General features: G+C 40.3%; 1 protein-coding gene across 1 annotated transcript in view; it reads left to right on the top strand.

The window, feature by feature from the left end:
- The window catches only part of LOC142183409 (heparan sulfate glucosamine 3-O-sulfotransferase 1-like), a 77691-nt gene extending 51986 nt beyond the window's left edge, over positions 1-25705 (top strand). The window contains exon 2 of the mRNA XM_075258491.1: positions 23881-25705. Coding sequence (XP_075114592.1) covers positions 23997-24941 — 945 coding nt within the window. The 5' untranslated portion in view covers positions 23881-23996 and the 3' untranslated portion in view covers positions 24942-25705. The remainder of the gene's footprint in view (positions 1-23880) is intronic.
- Positions 25706-26293: the final 588 nt, after the last annotated feature.

Raw genomic sequence — 26293 nt, 5'->3', positions numbered from 1 at the left:
AAAGTGTGCGCCGGCAGTCAGAAAAGAGGGAGGAGCCAGCCCAAAGGAGGAAGCCTGGAAGGGAGTTAAGTATGATTGAGTGTCACTCCTATTTCTCCCCAAATCCACTGTGATTGTGACTGTCACCAGATAACCAACAAATATGGGTAAATATACATTTTTGATAAATTTTCACCATTTCTATGTCTGTGCATCCTTCAGTAGATGTTCCACTGTTTCCAGTGCAGCTAGAATTTCTTTTTCTCTAGCCTCCACTGTTCCTGAACAATCATTGCTGTTTAGTTTCATGACAATTCTCTCTACTGTCAGGGGTGAGTAGTTCCTGCCTTCTACCCCAGCCCAGGTACTGCCTCCCGATAGTAATTGTGCTGAAAATTTCAGAACTTATTGCTCAGGAATGGTAGGGACTAGAGATCTTCCAACTGCGCCAGAATCAGTGGAGCGGTGCCTACTGAAGGATGCAAAGAGCTGGTGTTGGTAAGTCTTCTTTAACCCCTTCCCGACATGCGCCGTAATAGTACGGCGCGTGTCGGGTCTGTAACTATGGCGACCGCCCGGGAGCCGGGCGGCCGTCATAGCCGCCGGGTGTCTACTGCTTCAAGCAGTAGACAACCGGCTCTAATGCCTCCGATTGGTCCCCGGACCGATCGGAGGCATTAACCCCTCCGGCGCTGCTGTCAAAGGCGCCGGAGGCGCCATCTTCCCGGCGGCGCATGGGCGCCGCCATTTTAGCAGGGATCGCCGGCTCCTGGAGCATGCTCCAGGGCCGACACCCCGTTGCCATGACAGCCGGGAGCCTTGTTAAGGGCTCCCAGCCAGTCTGCAAATTCTCTCTTTTGCAGGCTGGTGTATACAGCCTGCAAAAGAGATGATGCTTTTTTGCAATGCATTGCAATGCATTAGCATTGTAATGCATTGCATTAGTGATCAGACCCCCTGGGGTTCAACACCCCTAGGGGGTCTAATAAATGCAAAAAAAAAATAAAAAAAAAAGTAAAAAAAAATATAAAAAAATATAAAAAGTATTAAAAGTTCAAATCACCCCCTTTCCCTAGAACAGATATAAAAGTAGTTAAAAACTGTGAAACACATACATGTTAGGTATCCCCGCGTCCGAAATCGCCCGCTCTACAAATCTATACAAATATTTTTCCTGTTCGGTAAACGCCGTAGCAGGAAAAATAGTCAAAAGTGGCAATCCGCCGTTTTTTCACTGTTTTAATTCTGCTAAAAATTTGAATAAAAAGTGATCAAAGCAATAACATTTCCCGAAAATGGTAGAACTAAAAAGTACACCCGGCCCCGCAAAAAAAGACGCCCTATGCATCCCCGTACACCTATGTATAAAAAAGTTACGGCCGTTGGAATATGGCGACTTTTAGAAAAAAAAATTAACACCGTTTTGGAATTTTTTTTAGGGGTCAAAATGTAAATAAAACCATATAAATTTGGTATCCCTGGAACCGTACCGAAACACAGAATATAGGGGACATGTCATTTTGGCTGCACAGTGAACGCCGTAAAACCAAAGCCCGTAAGAAAATCGCAGAAATGCATTTTTTCTTCAAATCCACCCCATTCTGAATTTTTTTCCTGCTTCCCAGTACATTATATAGAATAATTAATGGTGGCATCATGAAGAAAAAATTGTCCCGCAAAAATTAAGACCTCATATGACTCTGGGAGCGGAGAAATAAAAAAGTTATGGGGTTTAGAAGGAGGGGAGTCAAAAACGAAAAACGAAAATCAAAAAATGCCATCGGCGGGAAGGGGTTAAGCATGTGGTGACTTGGATGCATAATATGTCAGCTCCCTACAGTGCCTCCCTTGCATTAGTGTTCCCCTTTATAAATTATGTCCCCTAGTATTAATATTACCCTCAATGGGGAACAGACTATCACACCCCTGTGCCCACCAATAGAGTATTTATTATTTATTATTTAGTATTTATTAGTAAGTTATTTATACCAAATGTATTGTACAGCATGAGCCACTTTGATAAATTTGGTGCCCGTTTAGCCTCTATAAATAAGATTAGTAAGAGTGCCCCTTTGTTTTGCAGTAATGTGTAGTCTGTATTTGGCATAGTTGGCATGATTGTCACGCTGTCTGGGGACCTCTCATGGAATTCATGTCGTGTCGCGTAGTCAGGAAAAGGAAACCACCAGACGCTCTTTATGTGTCGAAACAGAAACTTTAATTAGCTTGGTTTTAATTCTCAAGCAGAGGTTGTACACAGAATATGACACACAAGACTATGAAGAGAGATTTGGGTTTCACTCCCATGAGTCACCAAATATCTCTCCGATTCTCACAGGCGACACTCCCAGCTCTACTAACTGACTAGACCTCAAACTCTGATGGCATAATGACTGTTTCCTGGGACCAACTAATCCAAATAGAGCACACAAGAACTCCCAAAAAGGTGTGAAGGCCACTCTCTTATCCAGTATGCCTATGCCCCAGTATAACCCAACAACATATTGGCAGCCATGAGGGTCTTGCTCTGGGACATCCCTTTAAGACCCCTCCCTTGGCACAACCAATGTTTCACCATGTATGAGGTACAAATCAAAACTGCACAACACATTCAAGTAAACAATAGCAAAATGTTCATTAAACAAAGCTCTTAAGTAGATGGCCAGCAATATTAGGCAGGATCTCTACGTATGGCCACTATGGGTCTCACCAGAATTGTCCCTCCAGATAATAGCAGCACTAGAAGTTCAACCAGAAATGATTATACTCTGTAGTCTTCCCAGACCCCAAAATGTTATTTTTACTTATTTTCCCTGAATCTCCAAACAGTTATACTCACTTGGCCTCACCAACTGGGCTGGGTCAAAGTGCTATGACGTTGGCACACTACACATGGCTCTGAGGCCCAATCACAGTCCTCCATTGTCACCCAGAGTTACATGACATTAACCTGAGACCTGAACATCCATAGTGTCCACCATCCAATTCTATGTAGGTGAATAGAAATTGCCCCTTCTCCCCCAATGTGTAACTAAGCTTAGGTTCTACCATTTTGAGCACTAATATGATTGGTGTCCCAGTATTAGTGTGAAAGTAATGCAGTAGTCTGCAGACTGAAGGTTTCCTTTAACTGATTCATCTAGAAGAGTGGTGCCCAATACATCGATCGCGATCTACCGGTCGATCGCAAAGGAAGTATGGGTCGATCGTGTGACTATTTTTTACTTTTTTTTGTTTGAAGCAGTGCAGGCTCTCCTTGCGCTGGTTCAGACGTCTATGTTTCAGCGTAGGCGACGTCATCACGTGGGCGGTAGTGAATAGGCCCGGGCCAGGCCATGATCCCACTACCGCCATTATATTTGGGGGTCTTTTCAGACCCCCGAGTATAATAATCTGCGCCCCAGGGGAGGTGAGAGAACATAATAAACAATGTTACTTACCTCTCCAGGATCTGATGTCGATCTAACAATGCTGCGGCCCAGGCCCCGCTCACAAGAAGTGGGTAGTAGATCTTTTGACTTGGTCATTTTATAAGAAGTTCGCATGCGGAAAAAGTGTGAGCACCCCTGATCTAGAACTACCATATTTAATGACCTCCTAGGGTTCACGTATATCTGCCATAGATGAACTCCATGTAAACTAACGCAGAGGAATCTGTAGCCATTATCCTAGCATCTGCTCTAGGGAGCTGAATCTCTCCATAGTAAACTGTGAGTGTATTATCTGCTGACTCCATAAACTTCATTAGTAAGTCCCAGGGGTCCCCTTTATGCAGATATGGAAGAGGAATACTCAACGGTAGTGGAAAAAAAAAAAATATTCACCTTAAGCGCAAGTATTCTAGTAGTACAAAAGAACTTGAGTTTACATGGGACTGATTTTTAGTAGAAGTTCCATTTATCTGAAATGTGTGTCTTGCCTCCAAAATAATGCAGGTGATCTTATAAGGCAAAATGAGGTAGCAATAATTTGGCCATTTGTAACATCCAAGTTCTAGCGTTCTGGCCGTACAAAAAAAAAAAAAAAACACTTTGTATTACAATACCTGCAAAGTGGATGGGATTTTGGCTAATCCATCTTAATGTATAGGGAAAAGCACTGCAGAAGAAGGTGCTTATGGCTGTGGCTCGCAATGCATTTTCATAGCCTTAAGGAGGAGGCCCCACGATGCTGAAACACTGTTTTTGTTTTTTTGACCGAATGCCAAAAATATCTACAAAAAGTGGAAAATGTATAAAAAGTTCTTATATTTCTACTTTCTGCTCAATCCACTCCTGGCTTTGGCAACAAAATCTGCAGTAAAAGCTGCATTTCTTCTGTGGGGGCTCAACTTATATATGTGCTTAGAACACAATAGTGGCCCAGATGCTCTTTCATAGAACCTGGGTATTAAAACTATACAGCCATGTTACAGCTATACAATATATTGCTGAAATATACACACAAGTTTAGTAAGGCTCTTTCCAAGCTGCACAAATATGGCAACTATAGAGACACCCCCGGAGCCATCAGCAAAAAGGGAACATAAATTTAGGATGGGGGAACCAATAACTCATTTTCTTCTTTGTGCAGTTGTGCGGATATATACAGGCTGGTTCAGTTTTAGGAGTATATACATGTATATAGTCAGCGTTAGGAGTATATATGTGCGTATAGTCAACGTTAGGAGTATATACTTCTGTATAGTCAGCGTTAGGAGCATATACGTGTGTGTAGTCAGCGTTAGGGGTATATACGTGTGTATAGTCAGCGTTAGGGGTATATACGTGTGTATAGTCAGCGTTAGGGGTATATACGTGTGTATAGTCAGCGTTAGGGGTATATAGTGCCCAGTGTGTTACTGTAGGGAGGGAGGAGTTTAGGAATAGAGGTCACTTCCTGTCATCCATCTTGTCTTTCTCTCATGTTTCTGGAGGAAACATGTCTGTAGTATTAGAGTATAATACTGGGGTTTATCACCTCACACAACACTGGTGTGACCACATTCATATTAGACACCACTGCTAGATTAGTATCACCAACCATACTGTATACACTGCAGTATTACCTCAGGATATATACAGCTACAGATTCCTCTCATGTATTTACCTCACACACACTGCAGACATGGTTGATATATCCTATATACTGCAGTATTACCTCAGGATTTGTTCAGTCTCCTCATGTATTTACTTCAGAGTGCAGACATGGCTGATATATCATATATACTGCAGTATCACCTCAGGATATATATACAATCACAGAGTCCCCTCATGCATTTAACACACTGCACATATGGCTGATATGTATATATATGATATGAATCCTGAGGACTGAGGGTCTCTATGGTGGAGCTGGGAGGTGACATGTAATGGAGATCCTGTGGTGAGAGGGACAGCCTGATATCAGATATACAGTGTGGTGATGGTAATGGAGGCCGCACTGATATCCCTGTATATACCTTCAGCTCTGTGCCAATACTGATACTTCTGGGATAGCTTCAAGCTAATAATATCTATGTGACCTCCATATCAGGGCTGTATACTGAGTCCTGTGTGTTTACATGGCAGCCTTCAGTCACTCTATATGTACTGTCCTGCTGGCTATAAAATGGCCACCCTTACCTCATGTAGCTATTTCAGCTTCCATTTGGAAATTCATCTATTACCTAAAATGGTGGCTGGTATACGGCTGTGTAGATAATGTGGGGCCTGATCTAGATGGTTTTTCAGTCTTCTAGCAGAATATATTATATCTTATATTATGTGATGGGTTATTTCTCAGCGGTGTCCTATAATAATATCATTTTGTACCCACTGACAGCTGCCGAGTCTCTTTACCTACTGTACATGGCTCTGGATTATTCTGGAGGTGGTATAACTTCGATGGCTCACCCCAAATATTGTATAAGCAATAAGTTATTTCTTTTAGAGCACCTTTAATTCCATGGTGATTGATATATATAATATATAATCTCAAAGGATTTACATACATGGCACCAAGTACAATACATACATAGCTAGTGATCTAGTACAAGTGGATTAGAGGACCCTGCCCCCCTCCTGGCCTCAAATCTTTAGGCCATTATTACAGTCAGTGGCCTTGCCTTATTATGTAACCCCATAGGGCACAGTTACTTAGGATTGGTCACCGCCGGTACCATTGCGGTCGCCCTGCTCGGTCACGCTACATATTTTTTATTCTATGGACTGTTTTGTACAGTTGTGGTTAACCCAATATTGACCACTGATGCTACTATCATTGATGAAACGTGTAGGGTCTGTTTGTTAGTGTATTTAGCTATATACTCTGCATCTAGTCCTTTTGAGTGGCTTAATCCAGCTTTGTGGGTTCACACCGAGTCCAATCCCTGTTGGTGTGGCATTAGGCCAGTAGCCTCAAGGTAGGGCTTGGATCTCACTCCCCTTAGACATTATAAGGCAATGGATATGGTTATTGGTTCCACTCCATTGGATTTAGAGGCATGCATTTGTTTTGAGGGAGTTGAGGCTATTAGTTATGATAAGGGACAGTTATTACAAAAATCCCTTTCTATATCCCTATTTTGTGTGCTTTGGGTCTTAGGACTCATTGTAATAAGTGCACGTGCCTCTAGGACAAGGGTAGGGAACGTACGGCTCTCCAGCTGTTGCAAAACTACAACTCCCAGCATGCATACTGGCTCTGCTGTTCTGGGAACTCCCATGGAAGTGAATGGAGCATGCTGGGAGTTGTAGTGTCACAGCAGCTGGAGAGCCAAAGGTTCCCTACCCCTGCTCTAGGAGGTCATGGCCAGACTGTTACCGGCACATTATAGTGGTGTGATTTTTACATTTTTTTAGCCCCTGTTTCATAAGAAAAGAGGTGTCGAAGCACCATTTTTTTATCCAAATATCATTAAAAGTGAAGTTATTTTTTGGTAATTTCGATAGTTTCTCTGAAGATTGCTTAGGATTGGGATGTGTACAAGTACCTCCAGGAAAGAGTGAGGGTCCATCCCATATCCAAAAGTCAAGGTATAGAAGACCATCCTGTACCTTGTGACTTCATATGTTTGTATGGCAGCCTATTTCCTATGCCATATTATGGAGCTATTCTCCTCTATATGGCATGTACCAAGGACAAGCATATTATGAAATGGTTACTATGTACAGAAGAAGGAAAAGAAAAAGAAAAACTTTTCTTCTTAACTACAGGTCACTTTTAGAAAATGCTCCTTCCTATATCTACATACTATGTTTGTACGCTACTAGGATGAAAGAACATTGTGGATCCCTATGACTTTCTCTATGCTTACGTATGGGGCTTCTTCGCACATAAAATACTTAATGCAGAATATCAATGTGATGTTTGGCAAAGCAACTCCGGGCTCTAAAATGCTAATAATGTACAGTAAGAGCTTTCAGGCTGTCATGGTAACTTATGTTACTGGTTTGTAAGATGACATAGATTAGCTTTTAACTTCCTATGCCCGAGGCACATTGCATGACTTTGCTGAGCTGGTAGCGAAGACGAGTAACAGATGCACCAAAAAGCAGGTGTCCATGTATTGCTGTTATCTGTAGAGTGACGGGCCCTGATGGAATGAATGGCTTATCGTACAAGGTTAGATATCCAAGAACTATACTCAATACTTTTCTGCTTCATTACTTTTTAGAGATATTACAAGGTGAACCGGCATATTTTTCCAGATCACTGACGATGCGGAATCTTTACATTATAATGAAATCTTAATTCTACGACATTGTTATACCTTAATATTTTCCAACAAAACGAAATCATATACTATACATCTGTGTACCAGTCTACTCAGTTCCTAATGCTCTAGAACATAGGTCGACAACCCATTGTTAGGACTACACATCTGTGACAGGTGATCATGAGTAGCATACAGATAAAGATTGCAGATATTATACAAATTGCTTTCACCAAGGAGATCGTCTCTGTATTTTTAGCTGGACATACACGGCCTAATAAGTCCCATCACCCCTTCTGATCAAGATATACTTTTTTTTTACTATTATACCATCTAAATTGATGCAGCTATGAGAGTCAGATACATATTCAATATTGCCAGTGTTTGCCCTATTGTAACTAGGAATGAACGAACCAATTGGAGTCAAAATTTTCCAAAAACTTTGGGTTCAAACCCATAAAATGCTATTTTACTGGTGTTATTTTTACTCTCCTCCTCATACTTTGGCCATTTTGTCCACTATCTGATCTACTTTCCACTGTTGAGAAAATTGAGTATTGAGGAAGCCTGTGGCACAGATGCCTGAGAAATGTACTATTACTCATGCCAAAAAACTGGGACAGTGTAGACATTGAATCTCATAGGAGGTCACACTAACTAGCCTTGTATTCAGTACTAGAAAAAAGTATATATAAAGTGGGTTTTTTTGTAATATATCTTATTATAGAAATCTGTTTCCTTCTCCATTTATCAGGTTGCTTCCTTCCTCTTTACCTTCACGCTGACTATTTATTTACATAGATTTTCTGTATCCAGCTCTTTCATATAGAATTCTATGGAGAGGGGAAGGGGGAGAAAGAGGCTGTTAATTGATTTATTGCTTCCCTTGTCCAGTGGCTTATCTTGAAACATTTCAAAGATAGAAGAGCTCTCTCTCACAGTAAAACAGTATCATTTTTCTAGTTGCCTCCCCCTCCCCTCTCCATAGATTTATATGTAAAAAATAACAACCTAAGTGGGGAATGAAACCTGTTCCTTTAATGAGATGTAGTACAAAAGTTTCTTATATTCTCCTGTATTTAGCTATAAGTTGTTTTGCCATCGGTGGTACACTTTCAGCAAGCAAATAGTTAAATTCTAATGAAAGTGTAGACAACCATTATTTTTGTAAATGAGGGGAAAAAAAACCCAACTTAAGCTGTCATTAGAAGTTAGCAGCTCCAGATATTCCAAGATCACAGTGTATGCTGGCGGTGGCTGCAGGCTGCTCCTCATTATGAGGATAGAGCCTCATGTCTCGAAGATCACAGATAAAAGTACAGATTGCAGATGCAGGTCAGCAGATGTACGCCTCAGGTGCTGCGAGTTCACTCACAAGGGAAAATGCACAGCACAACATATGACAGAGCTGCAAACACTGTCCAATTTAGCCCCGGCCAAGTTGTTTTAATATGCAGATGATATTTTAAAGGGATATTGTCTAACCTGCAGGACGGCGTGTGATACAGAATACTTTGATCTCTTTGACATATCCTGAAGGCAACATGCTGGGTTGTTATCCGAGCCTGCTGATTGCCTATGTTATACATTAATTTGTTAGTCCTTAGCATTAAAGAGTCAGTGGCACAGAGGAAATCTCTCCCATGTGTTGTTTAGTCAGATATTTAGATACTGACTTAGAGAGGAAGTCGGGGATCTAAGGAAACAGACTTCTGTTCAGACTTTTAAGGTTTTCTGGCCTTGGAGAGAAAGTCAGCACTGGCAATGCTAAATTATCACATTAACCTCCTAATTTATTTGGTGGGAGGTTAAATCCACCTTATACTCTCTATCAAAATTCAGTATTTTGCTAAGTAAGATCGTGTACAGGATATTTCCAAAAAAGGAAAGAAAATTGTATAAAAGCTTCACTTTTAATAAATAAAAATAGGACAAAGAACAGACAAAGAAACCGAGATCAGCTGTGTCCGACTCTGGGGTTGCTATCTGTACAAGTTTCACCATATATATTGGGGTGCTCTTAAAAGAGCATTTGCTGCATTATACTCCACCTCAATCAGATCCCTATCAGGCAATGTGAATCGGATCCTGACTACAGAATTAAAATAAAAAAGGTCCCTATACATATTTCACTAGCGCTCTATTCAGTACTGGACCATCAGGGGAGAAGCAGAGCAACCCCTTAGTGTGAGAGTAAAAAGGCTCTGGCGCCGACGTCTGGTGCTGTTCTCCAAAATAAAGGGGATAACCCCGCCTTCAAGGCGGGACAAAGTATTAGCGAGTGGGGATGTCGTGGGGGTGGGATTATGTACCGATACTGCCCCCTCATACCTCCCATCTTTCTACACACCCACCTGGAGGCAGAGAAGCTTCCAAAAGATCATCAAGGAGGCGTCTCCGCTAAGACATGTCTATAAAAAAAAAAAAAAAAAAACACACATGTATAAGACATGTCTATTCTGAACACGCCAAAGTGTATAATAAAGTGTCCATGCGCTATGTTTAGGCCTAACTCCATATCGCTGTAGATTACATCGTTTATCCAGAAGGATTTTAAGTTTGTAGGTCTACAGCAAGCATCACCTCCAGGGATCGGGACAGGTTATTACTTCAAAATGAGTGCAGATGGATACATAGGTTCGAGTCTGTATCCCCAAGGAGGGATTAATGAGCAGTTATCTTTTGCCCCCTTTTTATAGGGTATTCATATATAATATATATATATATATATAATATATATATATATAAAAAACAATATTGTCCTCACCTCTCCCTCCCATCCCCTTCCCGCATATACAAGTGTGTTCTTTCCTCTTCATAAACCTCTCCTCCCTCCCATGTAAATTTCCCTGAGGATTGGAAGGTTTTCTATTCTTGGTATGACACAAGCTGTTGTGGATTACTTAGGTGTCTTGATATATTAAGTTTGTGTCCCTTTAAGACTATGACAATAGCATAGGATAGCAGTGGTGTATTTATGCGACTCCTGCTGCTGTTAGAAATATTGATCTCCTTCTGGATAAACAATGTGATCTATAGCAATATGGAGTTAGGCCTAAACATAGCGCACAGACCCTTATTATATACTTTGGTGTGATCAGAATATACATATATGTCTTAGTGGAGACTCCTCCTTATTTCCTTGATGATCTTTGGGAAGCTTCTCTGCCTCCAAGTGGGTGTGTAGAAAGAAGAGAGGTATGAGGGGGCAGTATCTGTACACAATCCCGCCCCTTCCCCGCCATTCCGACTGGCTGATACTTTGTCCCACTTTGGAGGTGGGGTTATCCCCTTTATATTGGAGAACAGCATCAGACACCGGCGCCAGAGACTTTTACCTCTCACACTGGGAGGTTACTCTGCTTCTCTCCTGATGCGCCAGTATTGAATAGAGTGCTGGTGAAACACATATAGGGAACTTTTTTATTTTAACTTTTTAGTCTGAGAGTCAGATTTACTTTGCCTGATAGGAATCAGATTGAGTTGGTGTGTGTAGTATGATAGAGCAAATGGTCTTTTAAGAGCACCCCAATATATATATATATATATAGTGAAACTTGTGCAGGTGAATGTGTAGATAGCAACTGAGATCATGCAAGGCCAGCTGACTGCATGACTGACCTGTATGTCTAACAAGGAAGCATATAGGATATCCAATGCTATCTGTCCTTAATTTGTTTAGAGGACTCTTTGGGGGGTGGGGGTAGTTTACCTAAATATCCAGGTGACCCATCAACTAAGGCACAGATATATAAAATGCCTAGTTAAAGGTTATTTAAAGGCATGAACCTGGCTCATGATATTTATATACTCCAGGAAAGTGTGCACATCCTAATGGTGCTATTGGAGAGAAAGTGCACATGTTATAAGTAACACAATACACACGCCTGACCATTAAGGGATCATATGTTGGTTTTGGATAAACAATGCCACATATAGTATAGTCAATCTGACAGGGCTGGACACTATTTTCTGATCTTTGAGCCATCTTTAGCTTACCCCAGACTCACAGCTGTTCTAGGTTTCTTTGTTCTTTGTCTTTTTAAAATTTATTAAAGGTGAAGTTTTATATAAATTACTTTCCTTTTTTGGAAATCTCCTATCCACTCTCTTGCTTTGCAAACCATGCTAAATTAGTAAAGTAATGACCTGTAGGTCACTAGAGAGGATACTAATGAAGACATTGAACATGGATACTCTAATAAGCATATATAATGTGTGTATATAATCTATAGGGGGATGGATAGATAGAGAAAAAAGAGAAAACGCATAGTATTTTGACTGGACTCTTTAATACTATACAGGAGTCTGCTTACATGCAAGAAATCCCTTCAATATAACAGGATCCCAGAGATCTAGGTGAAAACTATCAAATATAGAGCTGACTGGAGCTAGTGTGCATTTAGGTCTATTTGTTAAGGACAGATTCACAACCTATATGATGATGATTCTGCTGTAGAGGGAGGACATAGTTGAAAATGCAATTGGCAGCGGGGGGTGGGGGGGATTTGTTCTACTCATGGTCTAGCCGCAGCAGGTTAGCTCCTGGTAAAACTGCCAGTAGCAATATACATTAACAGTGTAGAGGATGGGTTTTACGCAAATCCCATCCCACACTACTGAAAACCTCCAGTGCAAAGTGTCTCAGTTTCACTTTCAATTAGTCAATTTCTGGCTATAGGTTTGGCTTTTTTAGCTTTTGCTGTTCAAAGGTTGAAAACCAGCCCAGTCATAAGAGTCAAACCAATGACAAAAAATATCTGACTTTGGCCCCTTTTTGTCTGGGGTGAGGTTACAATGGGAAGACGCCTACAGCAGGCCCACTACATGTAACCTTAGCCTAAAAGTAGAACTTAAACTCAAAGATGGGTCCTTCAAATTGCCTCCTCTGGTAGTCTTCAGTACCCAAGCCCGACACAAAGTTTATACATTTTCTTATGCGTTCAGACTGGAGAATGGTACAGAAGTAGATTGAGATAATTTCCTATAGAATTTTATATAATTTGATGTACATTTTTGTAAAGTTTTGGAAGAAGGAATTATAAATGTGTTGAACCAAAAATAGATGTTAAGTGAATTAAATTGCAGCTTCTGGACGTACCTGGAAATGATGTTGTGCCTTGGGGAACCTTCCGGCCAAATAATAGAGCGTTGGTTTACACTATGCTAAGGAATCTGAAGAAAGGCTTAGTTTTATCTGTAGCCATTTTTTTTTTTTTTTTTTTGCTATAGAAGAGGCGAGAAATGATTCTGTCTATTTATAAACTAAATTCCAGAAGAGTGCCTTGTCTTGATGGCGAATCGGCCCTAGTAAAAGTCTGAATACATATTTATTTGTCTGATAAATAATTCAGGATGCCGCATTTCTGATCTGCGTGTCTGACAGTAGATTTATCGGTACGGTACGGGGAAGGGTTTCTACAAGTTTTTAATTTAATCAGCATGAGAATGATAGAATGAGTTCAAGGTCCCTAAACCGTTTAGAGACAGCGAATATAATTTTATGCTGAACCTGATCTGTGTTTTTCCTTCCCGTCTTGTATTCAAGGGATTTTTTTTAAAAAAACTTATTTTCTTCCTAGATCTGTTTTTTTTTCAGTTATGTAACTTATACCTTTTGGATAAAACTACTTTATCTTTGGGTAAAATTCTAAAACCTATCATGATTGAGGAGAAACTTATGGTGTTGGACGTTCAGAAATTCTGGAGGAGGCCGGGGAATGGTGAAACATTAAAAACACACACACACAAAAAAAAAACAACAAAAAAACCCTCTCGTTCCCTTTTGCTTGGGTGATTGGTGTACCACACTCACATAAGTCACCAGTTCCTTTCCTATGGCTGCTGAGACCACTGTTGTTCAAGGCAAGACTTCCAACAGTGGCTTCAAAGCATGTGCTAGGATAGACAATGGCGGCAGATGGGTTTCATCTTCTTCAGCCTCCTCCAGGATTTTTTTTTTTAAATTCCTGGACAACTACAAGTAGCTACAACAGGAGTCTCCCTGCTGAGCCTGGTCTACAATAGTACCTGTAAAATATCCAATATTCGGGTGAAACTTGTGATTAATCTTAAGAAATAGGACTCATGATAGGAAGAGTCAGCTTGACAGAGTCCCTTTATGTCTACCCACTGGACAGTCATCTGTAAGGGCACTTTTCTTGACCAGGGACCCTTCTAACAAAATAGACTATAGCAGGACAAAATTACTGATTTTGGTGGGACCTTAAGAATATTTTGTGTATGGGGTGGTTTGGGGGGGGGGGGGGGGGTTCTGTCTCTCCCCAGATATTGGGACATGCTCAGAATAAAAATTGCTTTCATATTTTCCGTTTATAACAAAATTTGAGAATCATATAAAGAAATGTTCTGTATTTGTCGCAGGAGCTTAGCCAGGACCGCACTCTTCCTCCACAGTCATGGGACAAGCTCTAATACAAGTAGATACAACAGGAGCCTCCCTGTTGCGCCCTGTCTGCAGTAGGATAAAGTTTGCTAAATCTGCTCCCAAGTTGGTCTTCGGCTACAGATGGAGCAGATTAGCCTTTCATCTTCTGAGCTTTCTAGAAGATTGTCCGTTCTCAGCATGTACTGTATGATCCTGATGCAAACAGTGAGGAAGAAAAGTGAACAGTTTTACCTTTACAGTACATTATACTCTTCACCCCACCTCATATCTTTCATCTGAAACGGGTTGCTCAGGTTTATAAAAACATAGCTACTCCTAGAAACAGCACCACACTTGTTCATAGGTTGGATGTGGTATTACAACTTGGCCACGTTCGTTGCAATGGAGTTGAGCTGCAGAAATATGTACAACCAACGGACTGGTATGAAGAACCCAGCCATGGTTTTTATGACACTGAACAATCCCTTTAAGACTAAAAGGTATACAAAATTGGCTGAAAATAATAATTTAACTTTTTTGCCTCAAAAGAACATTTGTGTCTCATTTGCTCTGATCATGTGACCTTACGCCAACAACTCCTCCATCTTGTCGGTCACCCTCCTCACTCACTTGGCGTGAAACCTTTTCATGACCCGCTGAAATTGAAAATGTAACCTTCCCTAAATAACAGATGAGGGATTCTACAGCCTGACATTTTCTATACGGTTCTGTCTGTATTCCGTTCTGACCTGAAGCGCTGAAACCTCTCGGAGTGCTCAGCTTGCACCTGCAGTACTTGTACAGATCTGCATCAGTCACAATGTAAACGCCGCCTTACTAATTAGCGCTGAGCTTGTTATTAGTGCAGAAAATCTATTTCTCGAGTCCTTGTGCCAGTCATGTGTGATATCAAATTATATCTGCAGGTTGTACCATACAGTCACTCTAATGAAGTCTAAAAATACCACGTTGGGTGAGATCTGCCAACTGCATTTATAGCAAAGTCTACAACATTTCTGTAACTCTGTTCTCCACTGGGAATCAAAGTATGGGTTTATTCACACATCTGGATTATTCATGGATTACAGACAATCCCATGGACTTTCTAGATGTTGTCCAAATAGACACGCTCTGTTTTGTAGACCCTAAGGGTTTTTCTCATATCTAAATTGACGACCTCTCCCATGAAATGACAATCCATGGAGGTCTGTCACCAGGGATGCCCATGGATCAGCTGACTGAAGTCACAGCTGCCTGAGCCATGTGACGTCACATTGCCTCTTCAACTCTTGAATGGACTCAACTGCGATACCAGGCATAGCCATTGTATAAATGTATGTCATGATGCTACAGCTCATCAGCTGGGGGGGAGGGGCTAGGCTGTTGGACCCCTGCTGATCTTTAAGGCTAAGGCCCCATCTGGTAGAAACGCAGTGTGTTTTGTTGCAGATTTTGGGAGCGAAAGACAGGAGTGGCTTGAAAAGTAATGGAAGATATAAAGAAAGTATGTAGACATTCCACTTCTGACTGGCTCAAAAAAAACCAGCAAAATCTTCAAAAGCACTGCATTTCTGCAATGTTTTTGTAGTTTTTCAGGACTAAAAATGTGATTAAAGGCAGAAAATGCTTCTTATACGAATGAACAAACATAATGGACTATCTTTGTGTATTTGCACTCAAATGTTCAGGTTCATGCAATACTACTTAGTCTATAGGAACACAGTGGACCCTTAGAGTGGTGGATGGTCCACTACATACAGCTGGACATCAGACAGCATACTTACATATAATAAATTGGGTAGAATATTTAGTAAATTACTCATCTTATATATGGATGTATTGGACGGCAGAGATTACCTCTAGGCATAGAGACAGGTCCAATCACTATCCTCCCTACTGGACTTCATATTCATACTATTACCGTGTGGCCCCTATAACCAATCTTGCTAACAGAGCTAAATGGACCCAAGTATAAAGCAAGAGTGAGCCAAATACAGAGATGGTCACAGGACAGAAATCGTCCAAGTTAAGGGCCAATGCCAAAAAAAAAATCAATCAATACAGTTTTAGGAATTTGAGTGGGAGGCAGATACCTGCATTTAGCCCCCAGAATGAATTCGACTGGTAGACCCTGGGCACCCATCAGATACTGTATCCAGTACACAGTGTACAGTGGTCAACAGACACGTCGGACCTCCACCAATCTGATATTGACTTATATGAAGAATAGACCATAAATATCCAGTCTTGGAGAACCCCTACCTAAAAAGAAAAAAATTCAACAGTTAGGAGTTTTGTTTTTTTTTTCTTAACTTGTCCTTTTTCAGTAGTATAGCTGGGATCTAAATCTTACATATATAGGAAGTTACATCACCCTCTAGAAACCTGAATTTTTAACACTTGTTCTATGGAAGGTTGTGTCATCACTGGGACTTTTCACCAAGCTGGTTCATCTGAAGTCCTCAAAATCTGTCACACTTGGTCCTCTATGAAAATGAGCTCAAGCCTTGGGCTGTGGACAACCAGCTTAGCTAGTCCATTCAGGCTATACATTTGTTTCTTCTACCTTCTACGGAGATGTTGATCTTATTCCGAAGCCTCTCTTGCTGCTGCTTTGCCTTCCTGTGACCTTACCAAGTCTGCTGTACTCCACCTGCATATATAGTAGACCATATAGCAGAGTAGACAGTCGGAACATCAAACGAGGAGAAATGAGCTTTCAGTCCCCACTCCCCTGTTTACTCTGCAAAGCAATTTAATGAAGATAATCCTAAATATGTTTATTCACGGCATTGAATGCACTGTAAAAAAATTTTATACCGCCACAAATCCCCTTTAATGAACTCAATCATAGGATAAACCGGTCTAAAAGAAAATTTGAGAGTTCTATACGATTTGGCTCCTAAGATTGGGCAAGATATCTAAGCATAAGGTTTCCAGCGCCCCAAGGAAGCCAATATCCCTAAAACCCTTTATTTCCTAAATACATTGAGTGCGGAAAAGGTTCTCGCTGAGATGAATGCAAACCAAGTGAATTCTGGCTCGGCAGATGAATGTGCCATGTTTTCCCTTTAAATATTAATTGATACTAAGCTATAAATAGTTGATGTAGACTATGATTATAAATGCAAATGTCATTTGTAGATTTTATCTATGCAAAATAGCTTTTATTTACATGCAAATAAGTGATGAGGAAAAGACACAAACATTTGGAAAGTTAATCAGCATTTATACATATATATTAATTCTGCATTCAGTTTACATTGTGATTTAGAAATGAGCTGCTCGGAAGCTGACAACCTGTTGTTAAATTGTCACTCTTGTTTCAGGGCCGGCGCATGCGTATTACTGCTGGTCATGAGGCAACTGGGTATACATGATAGTGCGCATGTATCGGCCCTGAAGCTAGCAGCGCATGCGTAGTACTACTGATCATGAGGCAACGGGGTGCACAGGATAGCACGCATGTACCGGCTGTGAAGCTATCAGCGCATGCGCAGTACTACTGGTCATGAGACAATGGGGTATACATGATAGTGTGTATGTACCTACCCTGAAGCTAGCAGCGCATGCGTTAGATTTCACTGAGGGCACTATGACACAGGCAACACAAGGCTATGTCTATCAATATATTAGAGTGGATAGCCCTCTGTGGTGCTGGGCAGAAATTCATGACTCAGGGTGCTCAGAAAATACCCTAATTTTGCACACATTTTGGACATATATTAAGTGTAAACTACCATAAAATCAACTAGTACATTAGACAAGGAAGCTCTGCTCTGTGCTAGTGAAGACCCCCGAGAGGCCATACTTTGTGGTTTTTGGAGTTATATTTTTTGATGGGAGTCTCTTAACTATGCCTTGCAGAAGTTTATCTTAAGATGATGGTCCAAATATGTAGACAGTATAAATTCAATACAGAAGAATAAGTGTATGGGACAACCCTTGTCTAAAAGGGTCTAGAAACACTGGGATCCTTCATTAAAAGATAACATCAGCATGGAGATGGACCTTATGATAGTGTTGCTTCATAACTCAGTTTTCTGGTAAAATAAAGTACCAACCTTTGTTGCTCCCTCACCACCTTTTCATCATTTATAAGAGTAAAGTCTCCCTCTGGTCGTTTCCTCTTCACTTATCCATGGAGCCACTTCTCTTGGACCCTATTGCAGCTACTATGGCATGCATGGCCTTATTACAAAGAGGATCCTAGGTTTTTTTTTGTTTTTTTTAAAGGACACTGTACAATTTTCGCGTGGTTCTGTGAGCAGAAGCTAGATCTTGTGGTGGACCACTGTACAAGTAGGTCTGTCATTTCAGGTGACTCTTCAGGATAAGTTGTGCATGTGCCCGAGTAACATTTCCTGGTCATTATGTGACTTGGTCTCTGTTTTTAGCAATTTTCCCCTTCTTGTAGGTTGTATCCGAATTGTGTAGTTCTCTCTGAGCTGGTGGATAGACTAGCTTCCATATACTACTCACAGTGAGTACAGGAGAATCTGCTCTAACAGTCTGTCCTGCATAGTCCTGGAGCGGTCTGAGTGAGACATATAAAGGACAGATATGTGTTCATGTGTATAAGGTACTTTGGCTGGGATAGAAAGATTCAGGACCTTTTTTTCCCTAATCTCCTGCTTACTTCTCCCTCTCAGACTTCCAAAGACTGTCATATGACCTACTCTCAAGAAGGACAGAGCAGTGATCTTCAGAGTGGAGGGAGAGCAGGGAAACTTCCTAAGAGCAGAAAGAAGCCTATCTCTCATATAACATATATTACAAAGTTTCTTACGATTGCCCGTACTATTCTTTTACGCAGATTTTGTTGAAACAACCATGCCTGCCTATTAAAAATTTTCTTTAAGAAATTTGCACATAACGGCATTTATTTGCTATAAATAGATTTCTCTAAAAAACAAAAACACCTTGGGAAATGTACCAGACACATTTTTGCACAGGAGGAGATGTGTGGAGGCGTGTGCGGTGTTTGCCACCAAGCTGTTTGCATGGGACCTGTCAGGTAGAATTTAGCAGAATAAAAGCTGTCCGCTTTTTCTTCCTTGGTTGTCAAGTGCACTTGGTATACAGTGCCCTGATGAGAAATGAGGTCAGGAGGTATCACCTATTTTTGAATCGAGCGTACAAAGCGATCCGGAATGTTACAGCCCGAGTACTTAACAGCACTTCAGCATGTCTGCAAGAGGCTAAAATATTATTACATGGTACGTTATTGCTGGTTGCTGTGTCCACACTTCTTTGCCCTGGCATTCAGGGCTCGGAGGTCTTTGTCCAAAAAAAATACTAAGGCTTTAGCTAAATCAGTACTTTTAAAGCCACTAGTGCATTCAGCTCTGGTACAGCGGGCAGCCATACTACTCTAAATAAATATAGCAGGAGCGAAAACGAAATGCTAATCTTAAATGTACAATAGAATCCCAGAAACCTATATATAAATAAATGTAAATAAAAATATAAAAATAAAATCTAAATATAGCAGGAGCGAAAACGAAACGCTAATCTTGAATGTACAATGTATAATAGAATCCCAGAAACCTATACATCTATATGAATTTTACTAGTAAAAAATTTTTTCAACAAAATTAATTACAATCTATATATTCATGATGGATCATAACTTTTGAAGGATTTAACTAATGCTAATATACTGTACAATATTATAATTATACTGTATTTTTGGGCGCTGGTCAATAGACAGCAATAATCCATATGGGAGAAAAAATTTCATTGCATTGTATGTTACATAGTTCCATAGTAGATGAGGTTGGATGAAAACCCAGGTCCATCAAGTCCAACCTATAACCCTAAAGTGTTAATCCAGAGGAAGGCAAAAAAAAACAAAACAAAACTCCATGAGGCTTATGCCAATTGCCCCATGTCGGAAGAAAAAATTCCTTCCCGATTCCAATGTTGCTAGTATAAAATCCTTAATTTACCAAATTGACTGAGTTGCTGCTGTACCATGTGACAAAGGAATATGATGTCATCAGCATCGGGAAGAGGGCAATCCAGTCTTGAGCACAACAGCTGATCGGAAGAGGTCCCGGGTGCCAGCAATAGGTCAGTCCCAGAAAACCCCTTTACTAGAGATTACTCCGATGTAGAAGATAGTAGAATTTACTATACCTAATGGTTCATATAGAAAAAATATGTAATAACTGGTATATATTGGTTTACGAAGTAAAAAATAGTAATTGACAAATTGATATATAAATTGGTATAAGGTACCCTCACATACCCTTAAGTAGAATAGATCTCCCCACACATAATGGGTCAATTTTCCTGCCAGAATAACCAGTGCGCTCTGAATTTGTTCTTTAAAACTTTTTGAACTAATAAGATTTCAGTAACCGAGAACAAGCAAAAAGTTTAAGAAACAAATTTTTTTAGGTTTCCAGGAGGAGAGTGACAACGTAACGTAAAGCGGCACAGAGCGTGTGCTGAATCTATGAGACAACAGCTATTGCAGATACAGAAACAAAGTTCATCTTTTTGACTGACAGACGGTGAAGCTGAAGAAAATTTTATGTGAAATAAAAAATAGACGGTTCCCTACTTGAAAGTAAGAGAGTTTGACAGGTGATGGCCGGCACAATGTGGATAAAGTAAGGCAGCACTGAGCGGTTTTTCCAAAGTCCAAAGGAGAAACTGAACCCTTGCATTGCCGACTGTGTAGAGGTTTTATCTAGGAGTTGTGTATTCGAGACAATTACACATATGAGGGGGTAACGTGATGTTATCTTGTTCCAATGCAAAATCTAAGTATATTATCCCCCCAACCATAATGTTTGATAGATCAGTTCTATAATTGAGTGACCTTGGGGGTAACCATAACCCCTTACTTTCTTTAGCCATTCCCCTCAATCGCCATATGTTGAGCCTGTACTAGGTATCAATTTATATTTGGGAAGAATATGCAAATCTGTCTTCCATGATGTAATTAGGAAGTCAGCTGCTGCCTCAGTGTTGCAAACCAATAGAGGGCGCTCACTGGAATGTGCAAGCCTGTCTTCCCTGATGTAAATTAGGAAGACAGAATTTCAGTGAAATAACCCAATAAAGGTTTGCTCCCTTTAGCATCATGCTCGACCTTCCAAGAGGCCTTTGTTTTGCTATGATGCTGGGTTTATTACCAGGTATAGTCTCTCAACCGAGGACGGCCATTTCGATGTTGTTGCATCTCGTCAGCCCGATGTAGAGAAGACTATAACCTGGTAGAGGCGAGAGGCTTAGACAGGGTTAAGAGGATATTATCACTCCTTGGGGAGAGACCACCATATAGGTGTGTGGAGACTTAAGCCTTTAGCACTCCAATTCGCAAGGGACCATGGGAAGAATATGCAAATCTGTCTTCCATGCAATTTATATTTGGCTGAGAAATCGCTTGATATCGACCAAATACTTTTAAATAAGTAATTCAACAGCCAACTGTTCATTAACAAATTAAGTCTTACAAAAATTATGGTGATCAATAAGATTTTTAGCATAGAGAGTCTAAAATAAAAAAAATAAAAAATCTTGATTCCTAATTTTGTAAGTGCTGATTAATTATCGAAAAGACCCATTTGTGTTAACTTTTATCTGGCTATGGCATCCATTGGAAAATAAAGGATGATCTATATCCTTCGAAGACATGAAAACCCCCTTATTCTACAAGAACCAAATTCTGACCTGAAGTGTCCCTCAAGGTATACTCAAGGAGCTGTGGAGGGCACTCTTGGATGACATTACAAAGTAGGATCAATTCTACTAGTAACAGACTTTGTATACAATGGAATAGTCTGATGCAGACGTGGTTTATTCACTAATAGTAGATCTATACAGAGATCATGCTACAGAAACGCTTTGATCAAAGATTAGTCCTTTGTCAGACTGTATGTAGCGTGGTATGGAGACTGGACTCCAAGTAGATCAATTGTTCTGAAGGAGCGTGCGGTAATCTGCAGGTATTACACTACATACAGAGTCTAACAAAGGTCTAATCTCTGACTGAAACGTTACTGTATCATACTCTACCTATCTATCCTCTCAAGGTATACTCGTTCACCTGATATTTCATCTGATTTGGATGAAGCCCATTGAATATCATGTATGGGACAAATTTTTAATAGGACCCTTGTAAAAAACCACTGGGCGTTGTATGGTTACCTGAGCTGTTAAACCTCCCATCATACAGCTACCTCGCCATGCTTCACAACAAATCCAGAGCAAGAGTATGCCTGGAGGGACACTTTAATGTCGAACCACATCTTCTTTAGTAATAAACCTACATTGAGTTTCATTAAATTGAGACTAAATGATGCTGAAAAGCTTTAAAGAACACTTTAATACTGAGTACGGATTTCCTATGCTACTCATTTGTTATACTAGTTAAGTAGAAATTGATATTTGCTTTTATCATATCATTAGGTTGTATTAGAATAAAGAACTTAAAAAAAAAAAGGGGGCGCTGTCTAAAGAGGACAACATTTTTTATTTTTTTGTCATCACCTGGGTGGTATAGCTCAGGGGTCTGACCAGAGTTCTATTCTTTAATATTTTTCTAAGTGACATAGGAACAGATTGGCGGGTAAAGTTTGTTGTTGACTCAAAGATGTGTAATGGGGTTGATACGACTAGAGAGCTTTGTAATATGGAAAAAGATCTAGGGTTACTGGATGAATGATCCAAACAATAGAAACTGAAGTTCTACGTTCCCAAGTGTTACATTGATGTTTGCAGGTCTGTGTTAGGTAGGCCTTCAGAAGAGAAGGATTTAAGGAACCCAATATCAGACAACCGGAAGAGTAAGTAGGATGTTCAGCTGTATAGCTAGAGGTCTAACAAGTGGGAAGTGCAAGATTGTGATCCCACTTTATAAAGCAGTGGTTCTTAACCAGGGTTCGATCGAACCCTAGGCCATATGCACGGTTCATTTTGTGTACCAGTAAAAAACAAAAACATATACCTATTTCTTGAATTTGGAAAAAAAAAATCATATTTGATTACTAAAGAAGGGTTTGGTGAATATGCATATGAAACTGGTGGGTTTGGTACCTCAAACAAGGTTAAGAACCACTGCTCTAGAGCATTGGAGAGACTACATCCTGAATACTATGTCCATCTCTGGTGACCACACCTACAAAAACACTTACATAAAATAGAACAACTGCGAAGGAGAAGGGTCTGAAGCAGAAAACGTATCAGGCGAGGCTTAAAAAACCCTTAATCTGTATAGCTTTGAGGAAAGAAACCAAGGGGAGACATGGCTGAATAAATAAGGTATAAATAAGGTTCAGCAAAAAGAACGCAAGAATAAAAGGGCACAATGTGAAATTAGTTGTGGAAGAAGATCAAAAGCAATGTCAGAAAACATTTCGGTGAAAAAATTGTTGAGGCTTGGTGTAAACTTCCAGAATATGTGGTTGGGAAATCTACAGTAGTGGATGGAAGCATAATCCTATAAGAGCAGACTAGATGGACCATGTGGTCTTTTTCTGCCAGCAAACTTCTAGGTTTCTATCAAAGGCATATTATTCTGTGCAGTATCCTCATATAAGATCCAAAAAAAGAGGCTACATAACTGTTGCTCTTGATGACAGGCACATCCATTACATGGAATGTCCATAGATTAAGACCAATCCCTTCACTTAAGGTGTCAGAAGTGGGATGCTCAATGATCGGGTTTCTTAGCATCCTATGGGATTATCAAAACTGGATCACCTCTTCACCTCTCTCTTCTAGTATGGTTATTAAATAAAACCTATATTAAGATTGGTTGCGGTCTTGATAGATTCACTTATTTTACAGTAATTTTAAAATTTTCATATCTTTATTTCTACAGATGTACCTGGACACTTTTTGCAGTTTCCTTCAATTACCTTCTCCCAGTTGTGTAGAGTGGTTGAGCTCACCAGTCAAACTTTGCATCTCCTGGAACTGACGTCCCTTTCCCTCTACATGGCCGTATCATTGGTCTCCGTGTTCCTCCTACTGACCCAGTGTCAGGCGGCGCCTTTCGACTTCCCATTTCCCACCAACATTACCTTTTTGGAGGCTCTTCAGACGGACGTGGTGGAAGTGAATAGCACAAGTGACCAGTTCTTATTCTCAACTCAACCTCCGGGGACCACTCGGCGAACACCACAGACTATCATTATTGGAGTACGGAAAGGTGGGACCAGAGCTTTGCTCGAGATGTTGGACATTCACCCCAACATTGCAGTGGCTGCAACCGAAGTACATTTCTTTGACTGGGATGAGAATTACATCAAAGGGATTGAGTGGTACAGGAGTCTTATGCCATACTCATTTGAAAATCAAATTACTATTGAGAAAACGCCAGGCTATTTCACATCTCTGCAGGCACCGGAAAGGATTCATAGCATGAACAGCTCAATTAAATTGCTTCTTATTCTGAGAGATCCAACAGAGAGGGTCATATCGGATTATACCCAAGTATACTACAACAGACTTGAAAATCACAAGCCCGTACAACCCTTTGAGGGCATAGTGATTAAAAATGGTGCACTTAATACCAAATATAAGGCAATCCAAAGGAGCTTGTATGATGTGCATATGGAGAGATGGCTGAAATACTTTAATTTGAATCAGATTCATATAGTGGATGGTAATACTTTAATAAAAACGCCTCTGACCGAACTGCAGAAGGTCGAAAGGTTCCTCAACCTCCCATCTAGAATCATGTCTTCAAATTTTTACTTTAACCAAACCAAGGGATTCTACTGCATTCGAAGTGATGGGAGAGAGAGGTGTTTACATGAGTCCAAAGGGCGACCCCACCCTGTAGTCAACGAAACCGTCCTGGATCAACTCTACGCTTACTTCAGAGAACACAATCAGAGGTTCTACCAAATGGTTAACCAGTCCTTCGACTGGCATTGACACTGTGTACTCTATAAAGACAAAAAAAGCAGATAAACTGTGAATATCTAAACCAACAATAAAGTTTTTGAAACTTTTTGAGGAGCTAATAAGACAAAATCGGAACTGGATATAAAGGGTAACCCCAAGTTCTTTGTAATAAATAAGGCCATAATGCAGAAGGGTCCATTGGAGGATATTTTGTTTACAGCAAATCTGGGACTCGAAGCGATTTTCTTTTCCATGTTGTACATACAGATCTATGAATGCGTTACTCTGATCGGCCAATCTTTTTGTTTTCTATGTGTGTAGATACCTATATAGGCCTTGTGCAGTAGAAATCGTTTGCAAAACTTTGATAAATAACCAATCTTTGCTATGGTAATAAAAAGTTTCATATAATGTGTTTAAATGGTAAAAAGTAACTAATTTTGTAAAATTGCTATATTACTGTCTTTAAATTTTTTTGAGTTCGGTTTAATTTTTGTTTAAACCTCTTGATACAGGTCTTATGGTATAGTAATGAAATGTGAAGCACTTTGGTATATTAGCTGCAATGATATCTATTACTTTTGTGACACACATTAAAAACATGAAACTTGGAGGATTAGAAAAATGTGGTTACTTTCTTCCACGAATACTGCCCCACCTCTCCAGAGATTGTGAGTGGTATTACAGCTCAGTCCTATTCACTTTAATGGAACTAAGATGCACAACCTGGAACGTGATGTCTATTTAGGAGGAAAGCAGCCATGTTTTTCTAATATACAACAAATGTTTCGGTTAAGGCCACAAGTTGCCGAAAAGCTGTATTTTTTGTTGCAGATTTTGGTGCTGCTTCAGGGTATGTTCACACGGAGGAAAAGGTCACGGAAACCTCTTCTGCCTTGTGAGCATTCCCCGCGGCCAGCCACTACGGGAGGCCAATGCATCAACATTTAGCTCCTGTTTAAGCCCGAATGAATGGGCCTAAACAGGAGGGTCTCGAGCCGCGGAAACTCCGGCTGAATCAGCTGCGGAATCTGTGGCAAGATAGGTCATGTCGCTTTTTTTTTTCCCGGCTACTAGCAAGCGGAGGGGAGGGGGAAGCAAGCACCTTCCATTGAAGTCATTAGGAACCGTTTTTGCAGGCGGATTCCGCCTCAAAATCCTCCTGTGAAAAACTGCGCGTGTACTAGCCCTTAGGTTTTGAAGCAATATTTGGTTACAGTTTTTTTGCCTAGCACACAGGGTTCTGTTTCCTAACACCTGGTACAAAAACTGCTCACCTTTTTCTTCCCCTATGGGCGTTTTAGGCAAAAATAAATAAAAATAAAATCCACTTCTCTTCTGCATTTGGCTCAAATAACCACTGCAACAAAAATGTAGCTTCT

This window comes from Leptodactylus fuscus, chromosome 10 (assembly GCF_031893055.1).
Source record: "Leptodactylus fuscus isolate aLepFus1 chromosome 10, aLepFus1.hap2, whole genome shotgun sequence".
NCBI classification, from domain to species: Eukaryota; Metazoa; Chordata; class Amphibia; order Anura; family Leptodactylidae; genus Leptodactylus; species Leptodactylus fuscus.
Note: the sequence above shows the minus strand (reverse complement) of the source record. Positions and strands in the feature narration are given on the sequence as shown.